Source organism: Heloderma suspectum, chromosome 14, assembly GCF_057233095.1.
Source record: "Heloderma suspectum isolate Gila_16-S chromosome 14, 16-S_ref, whole genome shotgun sequence".
Taxonomy (NCBI): domain Eukaryota; kingdom Metazoa; phylum Chordata; class Lepidosauria; order Squamata; family Helodermatidae; genus Heloderma; species Heloderma suspectum.
This window is the reverse complement of record NC_139471.1, coordinates 11,444,478-11,469,171: the sequence shown is the minus strand read 5'-3', so window position 1 is coordinate 11,469,171 and position 24,694 is coordinate 11,444,478. Positions and strand designations below refer to the sequence as shown.

Sequence of the window (24,694 nt, the reverse complement as noted above, 5' to 3'; positions counted from 1 at the left end):
CCAACGGTCTGGATGTTTTTTAAAAAATGCTGGTAGAACACAAGGCCGAGGGACAAGGTTCTGAGGTGGGCGAGTGGAAGGAAGGAGCATTGTCGGTAGTCAGCAGGTAGTGTGAACTGTAGTCTGTAGGAAAGAGAGTGGTGTGTGAACAGGTATGTGAATGGGAGGTGTGAGCGCTGTAAATACATGCATTTGCATGACAGCGAATGGGTCGGGGGGGGGGAGCAGCCGTGGAATGGACACAGAAGAGGTAGTGCAGATAAAGCACGCGCACTTGTGGATTTTCGCGGGCCTTCCTATAAATACAGTCAAAGCTGCCTTACAGAGTCAGAATGTGGGTCCACCTAACATCCAAACCACAGATGGGCTTCAAGTCTGCACAGATCCCCTTCCCTGGGGTTTAACAAGGCAGACCCAACCAGCGCACCTGTGCCTCTCCGGACGGCTGGGCTGTTCTCAGGCGGAGCGCTCTTCTCCACACCAGCAGTGCGGAGCTCTTCAGTCTCTGTGTGCTTGTGGCCGTCTCCTGCTTTCTGCGCCAGCTTGCATTTCTGATCCAGCTCCTTCAGTTTGGCGGCACAGGCTGCCAGGCGCTCTTCCCGCGCCCGACGTTCCTCCTCCTCCCGCCTCCTCCTGGCCCGCTCAACCGCCTCCGACATTTCAGAGTGGACAAACTTCTGCCTCAGGGGCAGCTTCTCCTCCTTATCCTCGGAAGACTGCTGCCGCAGGCATGCCAGAGGGGGTTTCTAACGGGGAGGGGGGGACGACAGGTAGAAGCCAAATGAAGAGAGAGGAAATTCTACACAGACAATCTCTGCCCCCAGAGGCTCCTGCACTAAGAAGTGAAACAGAAGCACCAGTGTCTCCACCTCAGGCAGCAAGACAAGCCAGCCGAGTGAGTATTCTGGAACTGTCCGGAAACTTCAGCTGGTCCAAAATAGGGCAGTGTGATTGCTAACAGGCACTGGTCAATAGCAGACATATTATGGCAGTGCTCTGAGATCTGCACTGGCTTCCAGTCTGTTTCCGGAGCCCAGTTCAAACAGATGGGATGGCTCTCCACAGAGGCTCACCTGGCACCAACATTACAGTCTTTTCAATGCCAGGTGAAGACCTTTTTATTGTCCCAGCCTTTTTTAGCGCTTCAGTTTTGTTTTGTAAACGCATCACTGTGTTTTTAGATTTTTCCAGTGCTGCTTTACACTGCCTTTATTCCATTTTTTTTTTAGTCAGGCTGCGTTCTGTTTTAAACGTTTCAATGTTTCATATTACGTTTTATATTTCATTTCTGCAAACTGCCCAGAGAGTTTTGCCTATTAGGGGGAGAAAAAAAAATAAAAATAAAAATAAAATTCTCGTATGTCAGGAGAGCAGCGGTTACAACTAGCCTTCTCCCCATTTTGCAGTTATTGTTCTTGTTGCTTTAACACAGGGAAGCATTAAAACATGCAACACATACACACACACACACACACGTCACGGTTTAAAGAGGTACAGTCCAGGAAAAGTGGTACAGTCCAGGAAAACCTTTACCGCTTTATACCACAGCCCTTTCTTTTCCTTTAGCACCCACGAACACACAGCCCCTTAGGGGGCAAAACCAGCTGGCTTGGGAAGGTCAGCATACCTGGTAGTCTGAAAGGGGAGCCCAGCCGTTCACCTTCCTCGAGGGCAGCAGGTTATCTTGAGCTTTACGAATTGGCCGAGACAGGCCGGCTGGGTCGCCCCAGTTCTTGGCTTCCTCCTGGGGGTGTCTGGCCTCTGTGCTGTCTGCTGAGCTCAGGGAGAGCTGTCGCTGCCTTCTGGGATCCCAGCTGTTCCTGCCGATTAAGGCACCTTGGATGTTAAATGGCTCCAAATGTGCTCCAAGATGTCACACGTGCACCTTCGGGCCATCAGGAGCGGAAAAGCCCAGAAGGTCATCCCCACTCCGCTCGCTGCCACGTATATAGGGATGCACATTTTCAGCATGCATGAGCCACAGCTGTCATCAATGCCTACTTGCAAGAGTGGCAGCTTCTACTCTGCCCAGCCAGTCCGGATCAGCTACCCAATCCCCCTGGCTTAGGTATATAAGAAGCTGCCTGTTTTGCAGGTCAGACTGTCCGTCTGTCAAGTCCAAGTTGAGCTACTTGGACTGGCAGCGGCTCTCCATGGCTTGCTGCCCGATGCTTTCAACTCAGGGGTGGGGCACTTCAGGCCTCGGGACCGCTCCCCCAAAGGCCACGCCCCCTTCCCTTGGTCCTGCCCCTTCCACTGGCCACCAATCCTTTCTTTGGTGGTTTCCTTTCTTTGGTGGTTTTTCTCCCCATTCGAAAAGGTTGACATGCCTTTCCTAAGGCTTAGTGATGGACAGGAAGAGCTTTAGGCTAAAATATGTTGGTATTTTGGTCCCACCCCTTTTGCCTTTGGCCCCGCCCCCTACTGGAGTGCAGCCCCCGAGACCTTCTTCGGAATGGAATTTGGCCCTCGGGCAGAAAGAGGTTCAACATCCCCGTTATAATCAAGGGGAGACATGATAGAGATGTAGAAAATTATGCCTGGTGTGGAAAATGTGGATAGGGAGACATTTTTCTCCATCTTTCATAATGCTAGAACCCAACAGGGGTCATCCCATGAAGGTAATAGGTGGGACACTCAGGACAAATCGAAGGAAGTCCTCCTTCACACAGCGCAGAGTTAAACTATGGAACTCGCTACCACAAGATGTGGTGATAGCCTCCAATTTGGATGGCTTTAAAGGGGGATTAGTCAAACTCTTGGAGGAAAAGGCTGTCCATGGCTACTAGTCCTGATGGCTATATGCTGCCTCCAATATCAGAGGCAGTGTGCCTAAGTACACCAGTTGCTGGGGAACATGGGCGGGAGGGTGCTGTTTACAGGTTTCCCATCGGCAGCTGGTTGGCCACCGTGTGAACAGAATGCTGGACTGGGCAGACCCTTGCTCTGATCCAGCAGGGCTCTTCTTATGTTCTTAACTGGAGATGCTAGGGGCTGCACTGGGGCCTTCTACATGCAAATCTGGTGCTCTATCCTACTCCCTCTCCCATCCACACTATGTTCACAGACGGAATGAAGAGCCCTGTGGCACCTTAAAGCCCCAAAAACGCATTATGGCACAAGCTTTCATGGACCAGAGCCCATTTCATCAGATGCATGGAATGCTATCGTGAGTTGGCAGGTATATATTCATATGGGTGCAGAAAGAAGGGGGAAAAAACAATTCGGTCAGAGGGAAATGAAGTGCAAGGAATTCAGACAATAATAATGTTCAAAGCTTAGATCGATGCATGTAAAATTAAGTGCCCACTCACAAAGTAATGATAATTAGCTGACCAGATGCTTAACACCTGTACTAAGATAAGAAGTGGGTATCTTGATTCAAACCAGTGGTGACAGAACCAAACTTCTTGATAAGTGTTAATTTCAGCATTCATGCTGGATTCTTCCTCTGGAGTTCTTTCATTCAAGAATTCTTATCAAGACGTTCAATTCTATCACCAGTGGCTTGAATCAGGATAGCAGCTTTGTTTCCCGCCTCAGGCATTCATTAAATGACCAATGCCAGGATGTTTTAACACAAATAGTCACTGTATTTTACACAATCTAAGCGTTAACTCAGTGATCACAATCATTGCATTTCATTTCTCTCTGACCTCACTACTAACATCCCCACACACACACGCACACAATTCCCATGTTCCTGCCAACTCAGAATGGCCTTCCATGCATCTGATGACACGAATTCTGGTTCACAAAAGCTAGTGCCATAATAAAATATGTTGGTCTTTAAGATGCCACAAGACTATAGATTTGGCTGCAACAGGCTAATGCAGCTGCCCTTCTGTAGATTATGTTCATAATGCCCCATTCACGTTCTGTCTGCCTTGCTGCAGGAAGGCCCAGTAAGCTGCAAGCTCTCCCTGCCAAGCCCTGCACCCGCAACCTGCCACCCCTCTTACCATTTTTGCCTTCCATCCTTATGGGTTTCTTCCTCCTCCTCATCCTCACTGAATTTCAGTTTCTCAGAGTAATCCACTTCATCGTGGATTCCTGTAACAGCAAGAAAACCGGGGAGATGCAGAAGAGAGGCCGAAGGCTGCTGTTAACTCTGCTTGAACTCCCACAACCCTGCCCGCCAAAGCCATGTCATACCTAGCCTGTAATTTCTCCAACTTTGTTTTTATTCAGTCACACAACCCTCTCAAAAAACTTACCAACCATCTTTTTGGTAGGTCTAAGGCACTGGGGAAGGGTGTGTGTGCATATGTGTGTGCATCTTAAACCAGGTTAGTAGTCGTAGTTATAATTATTTAAAATGGGGGGGGGGCACATCCCATGGGCTAAATGTGCCCCCTGGCTATTTTTGTGTCATCGTCCCCCCCGCCCACAAAATTTGCTACGGTGGTGGCAAATAAAGGCAGCAATTTTGGAAGAAAACCGGGAATGCGGGGGGAATCATCTTATTTTGGAAGCAGAATTGCTCCCCACGGAAGCACAATTCTGCTTGTAGGTTTATTATTTATGGTATACGAACCACAGACATACAGAATAAAAATATAAAATAGATATTTAAGAGCAGACTCATGGAACCATCAGAGAGGGTCCAATCCGGATAGCTACATTTAAAAATTTAGCAACTGGATCTGTAATTAAGATGTTAGAACCCTCAAGTAAAACAATCAACAAGGACTCTAAACAAGGTGTGTGGACAGTTCTTGTTTCCTTCTAAAATGGGGAGGGGGTCGCTGCCACAAGCAATTTCAAGGCAATGTTGCTCACCCCAATTTAAAACCTTCCTTCCTTTGTTCTCCTACCGTAGCGCACTAGAAGTAGTAACTATGAATATTTAAAACTTTGCTTCCTTTCTTATCTTACCCCTGTGGTTTTCAAGTGTCCCTCCCACATCAAGCCACCTGCTGGAGAGGATTCTGGGACACATTCCTGGATGTACATGCAGCGCACAAGGGACATGCAGGAGTCCTAGTGACTGCCCTGCTTGAACTGAGAATGTAACCTAGAAACCAACTCTCTCTAGCAGTGAAACGTTGAAGGAGACAACTGGCACTAGGGATGCATATTATTTCAGGGAAGCTTATCTGTCCTTACTGATTTTCTTATTAAGAAACCTCTAATAAGTGTCTGAGCAACCCCCAAGTCCCCTAGCACACAGGCTGAAAACCACCGCCCAAGCCTATTCAACCCATGGTGTTGCCACCCTCCGCCTTGTGAGCGCTTTCCTCTCCTCATGCACATCCTCCTCTCGCTTCCCACGGTCTGCCACTATGTCCGAGTCAGCAAACTATGGCCAGTGCTTGCCCTCCAAACCAGAACTGGTAAACCATTTCAACCGGCATTTTGTAATTCTGGTTTGGAAGACAAGTGCAAACCACAGTCTGTCAGACATAACTGTAGAGCCAGTGTGGTGTAGTGGCTAGTGTTGGACTGAGAGCCGGAAGATCCGGGTTCTAGTCACCACTCGGCCATGGAAACTCACTGGGTGACTCTGGGCCAGTCACAGACTCTCAGCCCAACCTCCCTCATGGGGTGGTTGTTGTGAGAATAAAATGGAGAGGAGGAGGATAATGTAAGCCACCTTGGGTTCCTTGCAAGAGGGAAAAAGGCAGGATATAAATGCAATAAACAAACAAACTAAGGTTTGCCCAAACCAGGGAGACAAGAGATGGAATCAAAGTGTAATGGGAGAAGGGAACATGCAACTGACTGGGTTGGACCCAAGTGCCAAACCACTGCTTGGCCATTAACATCCAAACTACCCTACCGGGTCTTTTACCTGCCCATCCATCGTCTGCATCGTTGTCGAGTTCATCCAGCCCCTTCAGGTTCTCTGCATTGATGATGGTGGGTCGGGGGGCCCGCTCTCCTTGTGGCCGGACCGGACGAGCCGGGCGTGAAATCCCAACTCGGTTATCTTTTCTGCAGGGAGTGAGACAGAAAGTTATCGTTGTATTTGCCTGGCTAGAAAGCATCCTCAGCAGAGGAAGACACCGGGTAAAACTTCTAAAGCAGTCTTCCCCAACCTCCAGATGTTACAGACTTCAAATCCCATCAGGCATAGTCATCATGGCCAATGATCAGGAATTCTGGGAGTTGTAGTCCAAAACTTCAGAGGACACCAGGTTCGAGAAGTCTGCTTTAAAGGGTATGGACCAGTGAAGACCGGTAGCACAAATTATCTATAAAATGGGCTTGCTATGCTGACACTTCTCAACACCGGTCAGCTATTTTAGGAGTGGGCAAGTTGTGGCCCTCCAGATGTTTTGGCCTACAACTCCCATGATCCCTCATCACCAGCTATGCTGGCTAGGGCTGATGGGAGCTGTAGGCCAAAACATCTGGAGCGCCACAAGTTGCCCACTTCCTCTCTACTTCCACCATGGTGTCAAGGCTAAACTTGATGAGAGGCAAGAGGTTCACAACTGGATCTCCCAAAGTGGGATAGGGATGGGAGCAGAATATCTGAAGAACCACCCCCTCCCGTACGACCCTGGTTGCCCACCTCAGGAGGCAGCGGGGAGACATCTTTACCTGGGTTCAAAAGAGCGGTTTGGGGTTCTGGAGCTCAGACTCCACCTCTAAGATCATACACAACGTAAGAACATATGAAGGGCCCTGCTGGATCACACCAAAGGTCCATAAGAATATAAAAAGAGCCCTGCTGGATCAGACCAAGGGTCCTTAAGAACATAAGAAGAGCCCTGCTGGATCAGATCAAGGGTCCATAAGAACATATTAATATAAGAAGAGCCATGCTGGATCAGACCAAGGGTCCATCTAATCCAGCATTCTGTTCACACAGTGGCCAACCAGCTGTCAACCAGGAACCCACAAGCAGGATACGAGTGCAACAACACCCTCCCACCCATGTTCCCCAGCCACTGGTGTACAGAGGCTCAATGCCTCTGGTACTGGAGGTAGCACATAGACATCAGGACTAGTAGCCTTGGACTAACCTCTGCCTTGGATTAGATTCTTGAACAAGTTACTATGCTTTTTGTCTCTCACCAGTTTACTTTCTAAGAAATGTGACTAGCCATGCTCATCGTGACAACCTTTTTCTGGGAACACCCACGACACTTGCTAAAAATTCCAATGCGCCCACCGACCTAAAAAGTTTGGGGACCCCAACTGTACCCTATCGGTCATACTGATAAAGATCCTTGCACTAAAGCTACTCAGTCACAACAGCCTTACCCATCTTGGTCGTTGGTCTGATATTGTCTGAAAGGGACACGGGGTTCTAGGCGAAACTGCGGGAGGGGAAATGACCCGCGTTCCAGCGCTCCGGGGGTCTCAGGTGGCTGGTTTGAACACATCTGGAAAAAAATAGCAAGAGTGCAAGGAGTTCAGTACGACACCTTCCCTCTCTATTATATGAATACAATATTTAATTTAGAGGGGGGAAAGGGGGCAGGAACAAGGCAGTGGGGCTCTTTGCACCCAGCAACAAACCATGGGTTAACCACTGGGTTATTTAGCCCCTAAACAACCCAACAGCCCAGGTTTGGATGTCATGCTGCACAACATACAAAGGAGCTGAGATGTTAGGGGCAGAACCCAGGACTGTGCATGCAAAAGCATGCTCCTGTCCTGAGCTGTGATTCTTCCATAATTGCAAACCAGGTCTGAACAAAGAGAAAACACTCCTTGTCTCACACAACATGCTAGAACAGAGCCTTCCCCAACTTGGCGCCCTCCGTATGTTCTGAACTACAACTTGCCCCACCAGCATGACCAGTGGTAAGGAATGCTGGGAGCTGTAGTCCAAAACCTCCAGGCTGGGGAAAGCGGCATTAAAACTATGACTCACTGAATGAGCTGTTAAAAGTTCTGCAAGGGCCCAACAAGATGTAGATCACTAAGGGTGCAATCCTATGCGTGTTTAGATAGAAAAAAATCCTACAACTCCCAGCATTCCCCAGCCAGCAGCACTGACTGGGGAATGCTGGGAGCTGAAGAACTCTTTTCTGTCTAAACATGCATAGGATTGCTCCCTAAACCCCCCAATTTCTCCACTGTATAGTAATGGAATACAATTTTACCTACAAAGCCCCTTGACAGTTGGAATAACTAAATTCATCCCATCTGTCCAGGTTGACAATGAGCCCATAGAATCCCAGAGTAGTTCTGATTCTGAGGAAGAGGAGTCGCTCCTGGGAGAGGAGCGCGCTCCTCTTTCCCAGGGCCAACAGCTGACGGAGATTCTTCCCACTGGCATTCCTAGCTTAGATAGCAGTCCTGGGAGTGACAGAGCGCGGGAAGCAGACTTGATGGACGCGCGACGCCAACGCAGAGAGCAGCGGCAAATGGAGGGCGCGGAAAGGAGGCGTAGTGCCCGGTTGGCGCGCAAATAACGGCTGCGCCCAGAGGATCCAAGGGAAAAGGGGAGGGACTCTCCCTAGCCCTTAAGTTCAGGGGTCTGCCAGTGATTCCCTTTCAAACGGGGACCAACTGTTCCAACTTAGGGCATTGGTACTCTGCTGCTCATAGCTAGTTGCTAACAGTAGAGTTGTTAAGTTGTAAAAGAGGAATAAAGCTTTGAAAAGAATCCCTTTGTCTGTGTCTGGACTTGGCTACTGGATTAGACTGAGAGAGGCCTCCAAGGAGCCCTTGACACCATTCTTCCAAGAGAAATGAAGAACGGGGCGAGAAAATAATTTAAATAAATGCCATCAAGATAAATTCATTCCCACATGGTACGAGTCCAGCTTCGTTTTCTATTTGTTTGTCTGTTTTCTGAGGACTCACAAAAGCTGGTAGCATGTCATGGTAAGTCGGTGGCTGGTACACATTTGCCATGAACTGCGAAGCCCCTTTGCGTATAGGCTGAGTCGGGCGGAGAGAGGGCTCCTTAGGGTCGCTGGCGTTCACTGAGGAGGGGGCTCCGTCTCCTGTGCTAGCAGTCTTAGTGCCCAGCTCAGTCAGGGAGGCGGTCAGAGATGTGGCAGAAGTTATGTTCCTGCCGCCGCCCTCCCTCCAACTTGTAACATCTGGAGAAGGAAAAAAAACACAATGTTAATATAAGCATTTTTACAATTTCATGCTTCTTCCTTTAAAGAGGGATGAAGAAACTTGCGTAGGTGGTTGGTGGGGGGCATATTTTATTACCCCAAGCCAAATTCGAAACTATCTTGCCATAGTTCAATTTCCCAAAATCAAAGCTATGTCTGTGCTTATAGGAGGGCACGTAAGTGAGCTTCCCTAGATCTGTTTTTCTTTGTAAACATACTCCATGGGGCTTTTTTTATTGCAATTTTTTCCACTGACTGGGACAAAAAAAGTATGCGGTGGCTAAAGATTCCTTGAAATAATTTCAGGAGGGGGGAAGAATTATGCACGGGCATTTAAATCTGCTTCCCTTGAATCAGTTTTATTGGAAATGTTTTACCCCAACACGTTACATCGGCTGGGACGAAAAACAGCTCAAATACAAGATGGGATATTTGTTGTCCCGGATGTTTTCTTCTGGGTACAGAAAGAAAAGTGCAAAAGTCGCTGAAATTTGGGGACATTGTTTACTACTGCGCAGGTGACAACGTCCTAGAAGAACTACACAATAGGCCTACTTCTGTGTAAATTCTGCAATGGAAATGTACCCAGGGTAGGATTTTACCCCAAGTCACTGGAAGAAGGAAGCAGAATAAAACAACAAAAATGTTACAGTTTTATCAACTTAATGCTATTCATAACTCTGTTTCAGTATGTTATGAGGTTTGCCTTCTTTCCACATTTTTGTTTTCCACATACTTTTTAACCCTGAAGACTGAAATTCCTCAGGAAAGAAGGATAAATGTTGGCTTGAGGCCCTTGAACCTGCCGGACTTTTTTCTGTATAAACATGCATAAATCCCCCGATTTCTCCACTGCAGGGTAACTGAACGCCATTTTACCTACACAAACCCTTGACACTTGGAATAATGAAATTCATCCCTTTCTTCCAAGAGAAGTGAAGAACAGGGCAAGCAAATAATTTAAATAAATGCCATCAAGACAAAATTCATTCCCTTAGGGTCTGCAAAGCGCCTTTGCAAATAGACTAAGCCATGCAGACAGAGGGCTCCTTAGGGTCAGTATACAGTAACATTTTAAAATTGTAGCCCCCTATATTATTGTATTATGTCTTATTATTCTTTCTTTTTTGTTGTTACTTAGGTATTTTATTCATGTTCTTAATTATTTTTAGCAGGCAGCCAAGACATTTTATTCTGCCAAGCTTTTAATTATTACGTTTTCTAAATCCTTTTTCTTTTATCTTGTTTTTAAGGGATTGTTTTAAAGATTTTTATTGCTTTTAGCCTTTACTGTATTGAGATGTATATTTATGATTGTAAACTGCCTTGGAGACCTTTTTGAGGGCCAAAAGGTGGTATATAAACATTTGTATAAATAAACTTTAAAAGTTATTCCTGAAGGTATCTATTTATATTTATATTTGTATTTTAAAATAAAATAATAAGGAAAGAGAACGTTCAGGTCCTGATCCAGGGCTCAAATCCCCACTCAGCAAATTCGGCCCAAGGTCAGCTTCTGTCACTATCCCTTAGCCTAACTGACCCTAATGAGCTGGTGTAAGGGGGGATAAAAAAAGAGCTAGGCCTGAGCTTCTTGGAGGACGCATGATATACAAGTGCGATTTTGAGAGTCGGAGCAGGACTTGCTTCTTCGCTTAGCCCGGTGGGGGTGTTCAATAATCCCCCAATTTTTCTTCTCCCTGGCTCAGCTTCAGAGGAATTGCCTCCTGCCCTCAAAGGCTGCGACCCACACAACCGCCATTCCCCACTTCCCCCCCAGCTGTTGTCCACTTCCTGTTTCCCCCCCTAGCTCCCACTGGCTGCCACATCCCCGCTGCCTGGCAACCAGGGCCAGTGTTCCTTGGATACCATCCCTGGTGGCAGGCAAGGCCCAGCATCTGTTGTCAGGACAACAAGGCAATCAGCTCACACCACACCACCTCTGCTTAGTTCAGCCTTCCTCTCAGCCTGGAGCCCTCCAGATGTTTTGGGTGACAACTCCCCTGCCTGTGTTGGCTGGGGTTGATGGGAGTTGCAGCCCAAGCATTTGGAGGGCACCAGGTTGGGGAGGGCACCAGGTTGGGGAGGGCAGCCTTGATTCCCCACAGGCCAAGAGCCTTCCCCTCAAAGTAAGTAAGCTTCCCGGATTTTGTGGAGTTTTCCCCCTTTCTAAAAAAAGGTTGAAATGCCTCTCCGAAAGCTCAGATACTGGCAGGAACAGCTTTAACGTTAGCTAGAATTTCTGCCCAAACCCCTCTGCCTTTGGCTCCGCCCCTTTCCCCTTTGGTCCCACCCACCCCTAGAATGCGGCCCCCAAGCGCTACTCCGAAATGGGACTCGGCCCTCAACCTGAAAGAGGTTCTGCCCCCCGGTTTACGTACTCTGGGGGCGGAGGCTTGGTCCGGGCCCATACGACGGATCTAAGACGCCCTTTTCTTTGCCAGCCTTGTCCTGCTCGCCAGCTGCTTTCAGCGTTGGAAATTCCTCGGGAGAGAAGGATAATAGTCGGCTTGAGGCCCTTGAACCTGCCGGAAAGAGAGAGTGGCACATGGCAGTCAGGTGGCTGCTCTGTTCCCCTGACACGTCCCTTCCTTTGCTGGAGAGATCAGGAAAACAGCCCGCATCCCTGCATGTACTCACCACCTTCGTGTCCGGCTGGCTTTCCATTCAGCTGTGCCCATGACTTTGGTCCACCTGGCACTGAATTTGTACTCTGTGGAAGAAGAGAGCATCAGAGGAGCCCTGCTGGATCAGGCCAAGGGTCCATCTTGTCCAGTATTCTGTTCACACAGTGGCCAACCAGCAACCCAAGGGAAACCCACAAGCAAGACAGGAGTGCAACAGCACCCTCCTGCCCATGTTCCCCAGCAACTGGTGCACAGAGACATACTACTTCTGATACTGGCGGCAGCATTTAGACATCATTGCTAGTAGCCACTGATAGCCTTATTGCCCAAGAATTTGTCTAACCCCCCCACTTTAAGCCATCCGAATTGGAGGCCATCGCTACACAGCACAGAATTCCATAGTTTAGCTATGCACTGTGTGAAGTAGTCTTTCCTTTGATCTGTCCTGAATCTCCCACCATTCACTTTCATGAGATGACCCTGGGTTCTAGTATTATGAGAAGGGGAAAATGTCTCCCTACCCACTTTTTCCACACCATTCATAATGGTGTACACCTCTACCATGTCTACCCTTCCCTTCACTTTTTTTGCACACCTCCACCATGTCTCCCCTGCCTCACACTCTTTCTATGAAAACAATCCCAGACACTGCAATCTTTTCTTATTGGGAAGTTGCTCCAGCCCCGGATCACTTTGGTTGGCCTTTTCTCCACCTTTTCCAATTCTACAATATCCCTTTTTAGTCGCGGCGACCAGAACCGTACATAATATTCCAAGTGCGGTTGCACCACAGATTTGCGTACGGGAATTAAGATATTGGCACATTGCTCGTTCCAGTTCCTACTTCCAACAAAGTGAGCTCAGCTGCAAAAGCTTCACGGCCCACCAATCATTACCTCACTTCCAGTGGGAGGCCGGTTGCCTGTTCTCCACTCTCGCTATATCGACATGAGCGCAACTCACCAGTTAGGCCGCTGCTTAAAGACATGCCAGCCCAGACGTACAATGCCCATCTATTTGATTTATATCCCTCCTTTCCACCCAAAAAATGATGTGCAAGGCAGCTAACAAAACAACGGAGAAAAGAAAATGGAGAAATCCCAGGGGCCTATAGAAAAAGGTTTGTTGTAGTTCTTTTATATTGGCCTGATGTGTTTTGGAAGTGTTGATTTCCTTCTTCAGGGGCTACAATGAAAATATATACATACATCATCTTGCAGTTATTTCATGTTACTCCAGAACATATAAAAACATCTCAAACACTCCTAAAATAAAATAAATCCACGGAGTCACAAATGTAGGATTTCATCGCCGGGATGAAAGGTTTCAGGAAAAAATCCACGCACCATGATAAGAAGTTCAAGAATGGAATAGTTGCCTGAGACTATAGGGTGTCCCGGTGTGGGATGGGTGTCCTTATGAATTTTAGGAAGTGCATAATACGTTTTAGTAAGTGCAAAAGTAATGGTTTCTTGATTTTTATATGAATGTGAGAAGTATTAATTGTGTATAGGTTAAAATTGGTTATGAAATCTATATAATTTTTATAGCAATTATTTATTTTAGGAGCGTTTGAGATGTTTTTATATGTTCTGGAGCAACATGAAATAGCTAAGATTATGTATGCATATATTTTCATTGTAGCCCCTGAAGAAGGAAATCAACATTTCCGAAACGTGTCGGGTATAAAAGAAATACAATAAACCTTTTTCTATAGGCCCATGATTAAAATAAACTCAATTAATAAAAAAAAAAGATTAAAAACACAATTAAAACACAACGATAAAAGGAATAAAAACAGGCACCCAACCCAAGAGAACCGCCTTCAGCAACAGACCAGCTTACATGCCAAAGGCCTGCTTGAATAAAAACGTCTTTGCCTGTCAGTGAAAGGACAGCAGCCAACCTTGCGTCCCTCGGTGGGGAGTTCCACAGCCTGGGAGCGGCCACCGAGAAAGGTCTGTCTCATGTCCCCACCAAATGTGCCTCTGATGGCGACCAGACCAAGATAAGGACCTCTCCAGAACAGCTTAAAACCTGGGCAGGCTCACAGAGGAAAATGCGATCTTTCAGGCAGCCTAGTCCCAAGCCGGAGAGGGCTTTATACGTCATAGACAGGAATTTGAATTGTGCCTGAAAACAGACCGGTCGCAAGTGAAGCTGTTGTAACAAGGGAGTCACGTGCTCCATGTAACCCGCCCAGCCAACCCTCAGGCTGTGGCATTCTAGACTGGCTGACTTTTCCAAACTTGTAAGGGCGAAATGGAACGACTCCATTAGGGGGCAGTTTCTCTCTGACAAGCAAGCAATTCTGTTGTTGCAAGCAATTCTGGGGGCCTTCCCACAGGCGTCAAGATACATAACGGAAGGTAGAGGGGCCCAGAGGTCCGAGTTGCACGCACCTCCTGACTGATTGACTGTGTCAGCTTCTGTAAACTGGAGACAGATTTCTGCAAATCCTGCTGCGGCAGCAACTCCTGCGGCTGTGCGGCCGTGGCACTGGAACTGTAGGAAGCGGAAGAGCAGACAATTAGGACACTGCGCACTGCTGGGGCTGGGCTTGGACTTCAAGCCGGTCCACAGGACACCCGAGGCCCCACAAATGCCGTCAAACTCCACAAGCAAACAAGACCTCGCATGCTGAGATCAGAACCACATTACAAGAAGGGCTATATATAGCCCCTGTGCCAAGAATAAGAATTCGAGGCAAGCCAAAGTTTGCGGCAAGAAGGTTTGGAATTTCACAGCTGATGTACATTATGCACATGGAAAAAATTAGCAGACCTTTGCTTATACGGTATAATTTTGCTTACCCACAAGGGGGCGAGGGGTAGAGATCAAGCCATGTTTAGCTGCCCCTCTGGCTTCTGAGATATCAGCAGCCATTAGCCATGCACTTTCAAGACTCTTTTTGCAGCCTTGAGGGCTATATTTTGTTTTGTTTTATTGTGTAAATAAATTTTACACAATAAAATTTATTGTGGATTGATTTGATTGATGGATTGATTGATTTCATTCTATACCGCCCAATAGCCGAAGCTCTCTGGGCGGTTCACAAAAATTAAAACCAAACAACACACAATAATTAATTTTTGTGAACCACCAAGAGAGCTTCGGCTATTGGGTGGCATAGAAATTAAATAAATAAATAAGAAATGTGTTCACTTTTCAAAAAAGAATTGGCGTTATATAGTGTGTGTGTATTGCAAGGGGGGTTAAATACATTTAATTCACAAAACGCTGGTCATTCTGTTAATTAAAAGATGGAGAATACATTAGTGTCCTGCACATAGCGCACGTCTTCCCTCCTTCCCTACTCCTCCATGTGGTCTGCGATCCTCCTGAGAATAATGTTCTAGCTACAAGGTCGGCTTGAGTAACCATATATGTTCAGTAATGGAGAATGAAGGAGTTTGGGGAGGGGGCGGGGCGGCCCAATGCAAGCCCTACATAGAGTAGACCCACTGAAATGAATGGAACTTCAGTTAGTCATTTAGTTTAAATTAGTTAGTTTAAATTAAGTTTGTTGTTGTTGTTCAGTCATTCCCGACTCTTCGTGACCCCATGGATCATAGCACACCAGGCCTTCCTGTCCTCCGCTCTCTCCCGAAGCGTGCTCAAGTCCATATTCATTGCATCGGTGATGCTATCTAGCCATCACACCCTCTGCCGTCCCCTTCTCTTTTTGCCTTCAGTCTTTCCCAGCATCAGGGTCTTTTCCGGGGAGTTTTCTCTTCACATTAGGTGGCCAAAATATTTGAGCTTCAGCTTCAATATCTGTCCTTCCAATGAGCACTCAGGGTTGATTTCCTTTAGGATGGACTGATTTGACCTCCTTGCAGTAGTTTAAACCCCATTCATTTCAATGGGTCTACTCTAAGTAGAGCTTAGGTTGGATTTTACCCTGTGTCTGCCCACAGCAGTTACCGCTGAAGCCTGCTGAGTCCTGAGTTCCCCAGCTCCCTAGTGGGAGAAATGAACATCCGGCCAGCTGATCTACCCCGCTATGCTGAGCCTCAGGCCTGTCCAGCTGGCTTTTAGGGGACTCCCTGAGGCCCACAGCTGTAGCAGAGGCATTTCCACAAGTGGACCAGCTGCTCGGGAGGTGTTCTCCCCTTTTCGCATCCCCTAGCCCTCCGACAGCACTTCGGAGGCACCCAGGGAGGACACAGAACTCTCCCCGCTCCTGAGTGCCGTCCCAAAATGGGGAGGAAAGGCAGGAAGGAGAAACAAGGTCAACAGCATGAGCCCCCTGAGTTCCGGTGCTAGGCAGGGCTGGAACTGGGCAGGAAAAGGATGCTCACCCGGACAGGAAGGACATGTGAGCGGAATTCAAATTTTGGACCTGGAGCGAGTAGGAGGAGCAACCCAGTTGAGAAGTTTTCCACCGCAGGAAAACCCTTTTCCTCCTTCACTTGACGCTGGATGGCGTGGGGAACCTCAGACCCACGGGCCAAATCTGGCCCTCCTAAATGGCATAACTCCTTTCCCCCGGCCCCAACCACCTTCATCCAACCAGCAACCATTCATCCAACCATGTTTGGTGGTTTTCTGGCTTTGGCACAGTGTTTTTCATCCACTTGTTTGCTAAATACTAGTAAAACAAACATGCTAAATTAGATCACTCTCAAGGGCAGGGACAGGGAAGCTCAGGCTTGGGGTCCCAATCTGACCCCCCCTGGGGTCCCAATCTCAATCCCTGGGTTCCCCACATAGTCATGCCACCTTCCTTTCCCCCAACCACCAACTGTTGTGTGGTTGCCCAGTCTTTGTTTAGTTTTTTCCCCATTCTAAAGAGTTGAAATGCCTCTGCCAAGGCCTCCTTACTGGCAGGAAGAGTTTAAGCTACAGTATGCAGGTATTTTGAGTGTTTTTGGCACCACCTCTTTTGCCTTTGGCTCCGCCCACCACTGGAATGCAGACCCCGGGAGTATCTCCGAGACTGAATTCAGCCCTAGTGCTGAAAAAGCTTTCCCACCCCTGCTCTAGGACATCAGAAAATGTTCCAATTTCTTGCCCTAGGACCCTCAAAAATCTGGCAATGGCACTGTTTATTATTATATGTCTTATTATATGTATTATTATTATTATTATATGGTATTATATACCATCAAGTGCACAGTTAGGAAGGAGGGAGGGGAGGTTCTTTTAGGTGAGGACAAGGGAGAGGGCCTTCTCTGTGGTGGCCCCCACTCTGTGGGACTCCCTCCCTAAGGAACTCCGCCATGCCCCCTCTTTAATGAGTTTCCGCCACACGTTAAAAACGTGGTTGTTCAGGCAGGCATTTGGGGGTGGGTTACGGTAATTTTGGAAATATGGCATTTTTAATGTAGAATTGTATTGTTTTGAACTGTTTTTATTGTTGTGCTTCGCCCAGAGTGGCTGGGTGACCACCCAGGTGGGCGATTAATAAATTTAATAAATAAATAAATAAATGTTATTGTTAAAAAAATCTTTTAAAATCTTTCAATAAAAATAAGTAATAACAACAACAAAGCGACACCCCTCCAAAGATGAAGGGGACATCGGAAGCTGCCCTATACGGAGTCAGGCCCTGGGTCTATCTAGCCCAGTATTGTCGACACTGACTGGCAGCAGCAGCTCTCCGGAGTTTCAGGCAGGAGTTCTTCTAGCCCTACCTGGAGATGCCGCGGATCGAACCTGGGACCTTCTGCATGCAAAGCAGGGGCTCTGCCACTGAGCTACAGCCTTCTAACGGACCAGGTCCCCTCCTACCTCTTTTGGTCTGGTGGGTCCTGCTTGTTTGCCCATCCTGTACCGTCCTTGGGTACGATGATGATATTGGGGTCGTTTCCTTTGTTCTCAGACTTCAAACTTGGCAAGTTGGCAGGAGGTGGCATGCGCCGGGCAGCAGCAACTTTCCCGAGACTCTGTAAGCCATGTCTAGGAATAACTGGGAAGGGGGCGGAGGGAGCGGGAAGGAGAGAAAGAAGGAGTCATAAACCGGAAGCGGTCGCCCGATCTGCCAACATAGCTACACACTTCCACAATCCTAGTTTGCGAGAACAGAAGCCTAGTTTACAATTGTGATGTGGGGTGGAGGATTTTTTAAATTCATTCTGAATTTTTTTTAATTTTGATTTTTTTTAAATTTTGATTTTTTTTAAATTTTGAATTCATTTTGAATTTTTTAAAAAATTCATTTTGAATTTTTTTTTTAAATTGTGATGTGTGGTAGAGGATTTTCCTGAAATTTTTCCCAGTGTTTTATTTTTCCATGGAAGATTTTCCATTCCTAAGTTCATTAGTAACAATGAATGAATGCGAATTGCAAATACAGCTTTAAGCAAGCTTGGCCATTTCCTAGTTGTAATTAATGTTTTCCAGGTAATTATTCCTAGCACGTACATGAGAAAATACATATATATCACTGTCTCAGAGTGAGATGGGACTCATAAATAGTGTTGCCCCAACAACCTTTGTGGAAGAGAGCTGAACTCTGTTGCAACAGATAGGTGGTTGTCAGCATATCATGCACAGTTCTGTGGCTTATTAATTAGTCCAGCCTTCCCCAACATGGTGCCCTCCAGGTGTTGGACTACAATTCCCAGTATCCCCAGCCAACCATGCTGACTGAAGGATGCTAGGCATTGTAGTCCAACATATCTGGAAGGCACCAGATTGGGGATGACTAAACTGGTGTGTCTGTTTTCAGTACTTCTGCTTTTGTTTCCCATTTAACCAATGCGAGGGAAGTACACGCTATTATCTCCACATCTTTACAAGTATTCCCATAACATTTTGCCATAACATTAGGTCACATTAAGTGTGCTTTAATTCCCCCCCCCCCCCCCCCCAATATTTCAGGTCACGATAGTTGTGGAGTACTGGGAAAAAAAAAAAAAGGCTCGGGGTACTTTTTTTAGCTTTGTTATTTAGTAAATACAAGTAAAATAAACATGTTAAATTAGATCATCTAAATTAGATGTGGGAAAACTCGAGCTTGGGGTCCCAATCCGCCCCCGCCCGCCAGGGACCCAGTCTCGCTGTCCAGGGTGCCCCACACAGCCACACCTCCTTCCTTTTGCCCAACAACCAATCGCTGCGTTGTTTCCTGGCTTCTGTGCATTTCCCCTCAATTCTAAAAGGTTGAAATACCTCTCCTGAGGCTTAATGTCAGTAACAGCTTCAAGCTATGCCGATATTCTTGGTATTTTGGCTGGAATGCAGCCCCTGAGAGCTTCTCTGAAACTTGGGTCGAAAAAGGTTCCACACCCCTGCTCTAGGGCATCAGAACATTTTCTGATGCAAACTGGAAATTCCCCCATCCGAATTAACTTATTTACATAGGAAAAATTTCCAGAAAACCCACACCACTATTCCCCGATGCCCACATTCACTAACTGCCTCTTACCTGTAGTTCTGATCACTTCTACTGACTTTCCTTTATACTTATCAAACAGGCTGAGAGTGGAGTACTTGCTTTTCCCATCCTTTCCCTTGGTTATTTGCCCCAAACGATCGGACATTGCGATGAAAGGTCATCGAGTAAGGAAATTTCTCTGCGCCGCTCCCGATCTGCCTGCAAAAGGAAGGAGGACAGAAATTTATTTATTACATTTCTATACCACCCCATAGCCAAAGCTCTCTGGGCAGTTTACAAAGGTTAAAAATACAATATAGAAAGTTTAAAAACCATTTACATAAAAGCAAACGGACAATATATACAAACAACATATAACTACAAACAACTTTGAACTGAAAATTATTAACAACAAGAATCCAACAATAAAACAACACGTCTTAAAAACAGTATACAAGAGTCTGCAAAAGGAACAAGAGTTATAAACGAAAGGTTCGTATTTTTAAATACACGCAGTGTGTCTGTGAGGACATACAAAGTGGCAAGGGCCAACTATATTTTGGCCGCAACATGCTTACCTAATGCTGGAATGAAACAAGGTTGCAATGCCAGCAACTGCATGTGTGTGTGTTTTTCCTCTTCCCTCCCCATTCTTTTTTCTTTGTATGTCATGTCTTTTTCGATCGTATGCCTGAGGACAGGGGCTGTCTTGTTTTACTGATTACATGTGAGCTGCTTTTGCTGCCTTTTTGGCTGCAGAACTGGATAAAAGTATTTCAGACAAAACAAAACAACTCCAAAACTGCAAATCACAGTGGAAAATGCAGGCACGCACAGATGTCCTAAGTGCCTTTCTCCAGGTACCTCTGTTGTCTGTAGTTCAGCAAGTAGCAATCAGAGAAAGCATCTTTTCTCCACTCCATCTGGAATACCCTCTCCAGAGAGGCTGACCAGATGCCAATTCTATCTCCATTTAACCCAGGCTTCCCCAATTGGGTTCCCTCCAATGCACTGGACTATGTTGGCTGGGGTGATGGGAGCTGTAGTTCAACACATCTGGAGGATATGTGTTTGGGGAAGACAGATTTAAACACTAGAGCGGGGAAACCCACCATTATACTCCCAGGTTTTTAAGAATCTCTCAGATTTTTGGAGACTTCTTTAAACTTTCAAGCAGTTTTTTTTTTTACTGTTTTATCAGTACATGCTTGTTTATGTTTTAAACTTTTTGTATGCTATTTTAGTTATTATATGGCATATTGTTTTCGTTACATATCTGTTAGCCGACCTGGAAACAAGAGAGTGTTGAAGGTGTGGGATAAAAACGGTATAAACCAACTTCCCCTACCTGGAGCCTTCCAGATGTGTTGGACTACAACTCCCATGGCTGGCTGGGGATGTGGCTGGGGAGGATGGGATTGTAGTCCAATGTATCTGGAAGGCACCAGGCAGGGGAAGGCTGATATAAACAAACACTGGCCTGCATGCATTTTTTGCAATGAAATGTGTTCCCAAACGATTTACGACTGGCACCAAGCAATCTGAAATACAAGTTGTGTGACACTTTAAAAAGGTTCGTGGACTAGAGCCCACTTAACTGGATGCATAAAATGTTATCCTACTTCGGCAGGTGCTGGGGGAGGCGGGGTGGGGGAGACAGAATTGTATGCAATGAGGTCAAGAGGAAAATGAAATACAAAAGCTACTGACTGTGACAATTGCATATTTATATACAAGGAATCACGGAGGTCCACAAAGACCAGTACTGTCCAAGTGCCTTTCCAGGGTCTCAGGTAGAGGCAATTTATTCCAGTCTCAGAATTTAGAACATTTGGGAGCAAAAACCCAACACTTACAAGAACAGGGACATTAAGTTAAACCCTCTGCAAGGAAAGTGACTGCTTTATTAAAAACAGCCAAGATTTCAGAAGCATAAACATTTTTCTCTGGAAGCTCTTCTTTTAACAGCTCCTCGTAAGAGCAGACTATTCCACCAGGGTTGTTTCTTGGGTTGCCTCGTTATGGCTTCAAGCCGTTGGGACTTAATGAGGTTTATTAATCATGGTAAAAAACTTGTTTTCAAGGAGCACCAAATCACACGATCGGCACTGATACCATCCATTAGCAGCATGCATATGATGCAGATGGGAGACAACCTATTTCTGAATTTCTGTGAAGCCAGAGGAATGGGACATAGCTCAGTGGTAGAGCCCCTGCCTTGCATGCAAAAGGTCCCAGGTTCGACCCCTAGCATCTCCAGGTATGGCTAGGAAAGAGCCCTACCTGAAACCCTGAAGAGCCCTTGCTGCCAGCCAGTACCAACAATACTAGGCTTGATATATCAGGGGTCTGTCTCAGTATAAGGCAGCTTTCTGTACTCCTATTTAAATCAGCCTATAGCCTGGTGGCAGAGTCCTTGCTTTGCATGCAGTAGGTCCCAGGTTCAATTTTCAACATTTCCAGGTAGGGCTGGGAAACAGGCCTTTCTGAAACCTTTCTGAAATGAGCTGCTGCCCATTAGACCCGCTTTCCCCAACATGGCGTCCTCCAGATGTTTTGGACTTCATCTCCCACTAGTCCCAGACAGTATGACCATTCGTCAGGAATGACAGGAGATGCAGGCCAAAACATCTGGGCAGCGTCAGGTTGGCAAAGGCAGGGGTGGGCAGAAAGTAGATCTCCAGATGGTTTGGAACTCAATCTCCAGCTTTGGTGACCACTGGCCATACTGGCAAAGGCTTCTGGGAGGGTTTTTTAAATTACTTTTATTTCAGTGATACAAATTACATACAACAGGCACCTGTAAACAACAACACAAACAAGAAAAGAAAGAAAAAAAGAAAAGAAAAGCTTCTGGGAGTTGAGGTCCAAACCACCCGGAGACCTACTTTTTGTCCACCCCTGGTGTGGACAATACTAAGCTATATGGTCTGATTTGGTATGAGGCACACTCCTACGTTCCTATGACATAGGAAATGCTGAGTACTTCCCACTGGTAGACTTGCTGCAGGAGACGGGGCGCATTTTTTTGGTGAATGCTTGGCTCGGGGGAAAGAGGCTTTCTGGCTGGCTCGGATCCCGAGAACGAGGGGGCAATACGTGTTTGTGGAGTGGAACATAAGGAGTTGCCTTATGCAACCAGGGGTCAATCTCGCCCCCGCATTCTCTACACTAACCAGCAATGGCTCCCCAGGGTTTCAGGGAGAGGGAGACATTTTTCTTCCTCTCTCATAATACTAGAACCCAAGGAGGCAGCCCATGAAGCTGATTGGTGAGAGATTCAGGACAGATAAAAGGAAAGATTTCTTCACACAGAGCAGAGTTCAACTATAGGATTCGCTACCTCAAGATGTAGTGATGGCCACCAATTTGGATGGGTTTAAAGGGAGTTAGATAAATACCTGGAGGAGAAGGCTATCAATGGCTACTAGTCCTGATGGCTATGTGCTACCTCCAATACCAGAGGCACTAAGCTTATATATACCAGTTGCTGGGGAACATGGGTGGGAGGGTGCTGATGCACTCATGCCCTGCTTGCGGGTTCCCGGTCAACAACTGGTTGGCCACTGAGTGAACGGAATGCTGGACTAGATGGACCCTTTTAACCCAGCAGGGCTCTTCTTATGTTATGTCTTTCTGATCACCTCCCTTTAAACTGGAGACGCCAGGGATTGAACTGGGGACCCTCGAGATGCAAAGCATGTCCTCTTCCCCGAGCTACCATCTCTCTCCAGATGAGCGAGTGAACAGTTCACCTCAATGATGCAGAACTGAGGTTTCAGTTCAACACATCATAAACCACCAGCAATACGAAGGCTTCCCTTGTTCTCCAAATGCTACCGGTGAGAAGCTACTCTTGCAGATTAAGACCCAAATAACATGCATATTTGCACATTTTTCCGTAGTTCTATCAGTCGTTTTTACAGAATTCTCCTTGTTAATTCGATCGGTGTGAGTCGCTGTATTTGTCGGGCACCCGTTGGGGCCTCAGGAGCAATGGAGAAGCAAAGGCGGCAGGAGAGAGAGAGAGACCTGCAATTTAATTGAATCAGAGCTATTCCACACAAGAGAAAACAGTGACTCATCACCTGTACACCCTCAACTCTCCCGTTGGCAATGCAATTCCCCGGATCCTTGCAGGAGGGAGCATATTCACTGCAGCAGGTGTCAGCTGGTTAACCGAAGATGGAGAAGAAAAAGGGAAAGAGGGAAAGAAGAAGAAAAAAGGAACGCTCCAAAGCCAAGCCAGCAAAACAGATTGCACGGTCTGGAGCTGCCAAAAAGAAACCCTAGCAACAAACCTGACCCTAGCCCGTATCCTTAAAGGAACGACAGAGGATGGTGTAAACAACTCCTGCCAGTCGAGGGAGGACAGGCAGATTCAAAAGACCACTTGGGCTGAGTCCTCTGGTGTCTTTAAATCTGGCTCAGCCCCAAGCATGTGCAAAGCAGGGAGAGGGGTGAAATTTAAAGTGCAAAGAGGCTGTGCACAGGTGGTGTGTGCATGAGTTAAACCTTTCCCCAGACTGTCTGTTCCCTACGGTCGTTTTTCACTCAACTGGGCTCAGATGCCGGAAGGGAGCCAGGGTGGGATTAAACGGTGGCTTCATTTTTGAAGGGTCACAGCTCAGGGGTAGAGCGCCTGCTTTGCATGCAGAAGGTCCCAGATTCGATCCCTGGCTTCTCCAGGTAAGAAAGAATCCTGCCTGAAACGCTGGTGAGCTGTTGCTGCTGGTCGGTGTCGACAACCCTGGACTAGCTTCTGAAGTCCCTCTTGAACCAGCAGTGTGGAGCAAGGCTGCAGGAGAACACCTTCAGGTAGGGAGGTTTACATGTGACCGGGGCAGACAGACCGGTGTTTAAAAGCACGCACCTGTCCCCTGCATGCATCCTCGGTGCTTAGCTGTGCAAACTGGAAAGTTTTAATAAAATTGCAAATGTCTGTGCCAATGGGATATTTGGGCAAGAATGGAGGTGTCGGTGAAAGGGGCAGGGCCTCACCCCTTAACCCTGCCCTGTTTGGCACGGACTCCAGGCACTGCTAGAAGCAGCCTAACTGCCCTCTCCTCCTCCTCTGACCCATAACTGTGAAGAGGTTGCAGGAATGGCTCAAGGTCCTGTACCAACCATTGCGTGTATGTGTTTTCTAATTGCCACCTTGTAAATAAGCCTGCAGATGTTTCTCACCACCTGTCTGCACGTTGCCCACAAGCAGCTTGCAGGATAAAAAGAAGCAGCTCGCTTCTGGTTCCCAAATATTTCTCTACCTCGGCCTTCCCCAACCTGGTGCCCTCTAGTTGTTTGGGACTTCAACTCCCATCAGCCTCAGCCAGCACAGCCAATGGTCTGGAATGCTAGGAGCTGTAGTCCAAAACATCTGGAGAGCATCAGGTTGGGGAAAGCTGCCCTAAATCATAGCTAACACAAGCCAGACTTTTAGTTCAGACGTAACAAGTGACTACAGTTAGTTGGAAACAGAAGCAAAAGCTTCCAATCTCCTTGCAGCCATGTTGAAGCAAAGGGGAGCAGGAAATGCACAAGTCTGAGGCTTGTGCATGTAATGCTCAACCATAGCTGAGCTCAACCATAGCTGAGCTCAACCATAGTTTAACATTATGTGTGAATCAGGCCTTTTGAGTTCTTGGGAAAGGTGCATAGGAGAGCTATTGGGGACAAGGACCTTTCAGACCCCTGTAGGAATTAATCCTGGA

General features: G+C 46.9%; 1 protein-coding gene across 9 annotated transcripts in view; it reads right to left on the bottom strand.

The window, feature by feature from the left end:
* The window catches only part of PRRC2B (proline rich coiled-coil 2B), a 77,771-nt gene that overhangs the window by 39,866 nt on the left and 13,211 nt on the right, over positions 1 to 24,694 (bottom strand). For all 9 annotated transcript variants that reach the window (XR_014785850.1, XR_014785849.1, XM_084820607.1 and 6 more), the window contains exons 2-12: positions 19,035 to 19,202; positions 17,396 to 17,573; positions 14,062 to 14,164; positions 11,673 to 11,745; positions 11,414 to 11,557; positions 8,770 to 9,011; positions 7,216 to 7,337; positions 5,795 to 5,937; positions 3,963 to 4,053; positions 1,628 to 1,820; positions 428 to 746 (exon numbers count right to left, since the gene is read on the bottom strand). Coding sequence is in view for 7 of the 9 variants with exons in the window: in XM_084820607.1 (XP_084676733.1) it covers positions 428 to 746; positions 1,628 to 1,820; positions 3,963 to 4,053; positions 5,795 to 5,937; positions 7,216 to 7,337; positions 8,770 to 9,011; positions 11,414 to 11,557; positions 11,673 to 11,745; positions 14,062 to 14,164; positions 17,396 to 17,573; positions 19,035 to 19,149 (1,723 nt within the window). In the remaining 2 variants the exon portion in view is untranslated. The remainder of the gene's footprint in view (positions 1 to 427; positions 747 to 1,627; positions 1,821 to 3,962; positions 4,054 to 5,794; positions 5,938 to 7,215; positions 7,338 to 8,769; positions 9,012 to 11,413; positions 11,558 to 11,672; positions 11,746 to 14,061; positions 14,165 to 17,395; positions 17,574 to 19,034; positions 19,203 to 24,694) is intronic.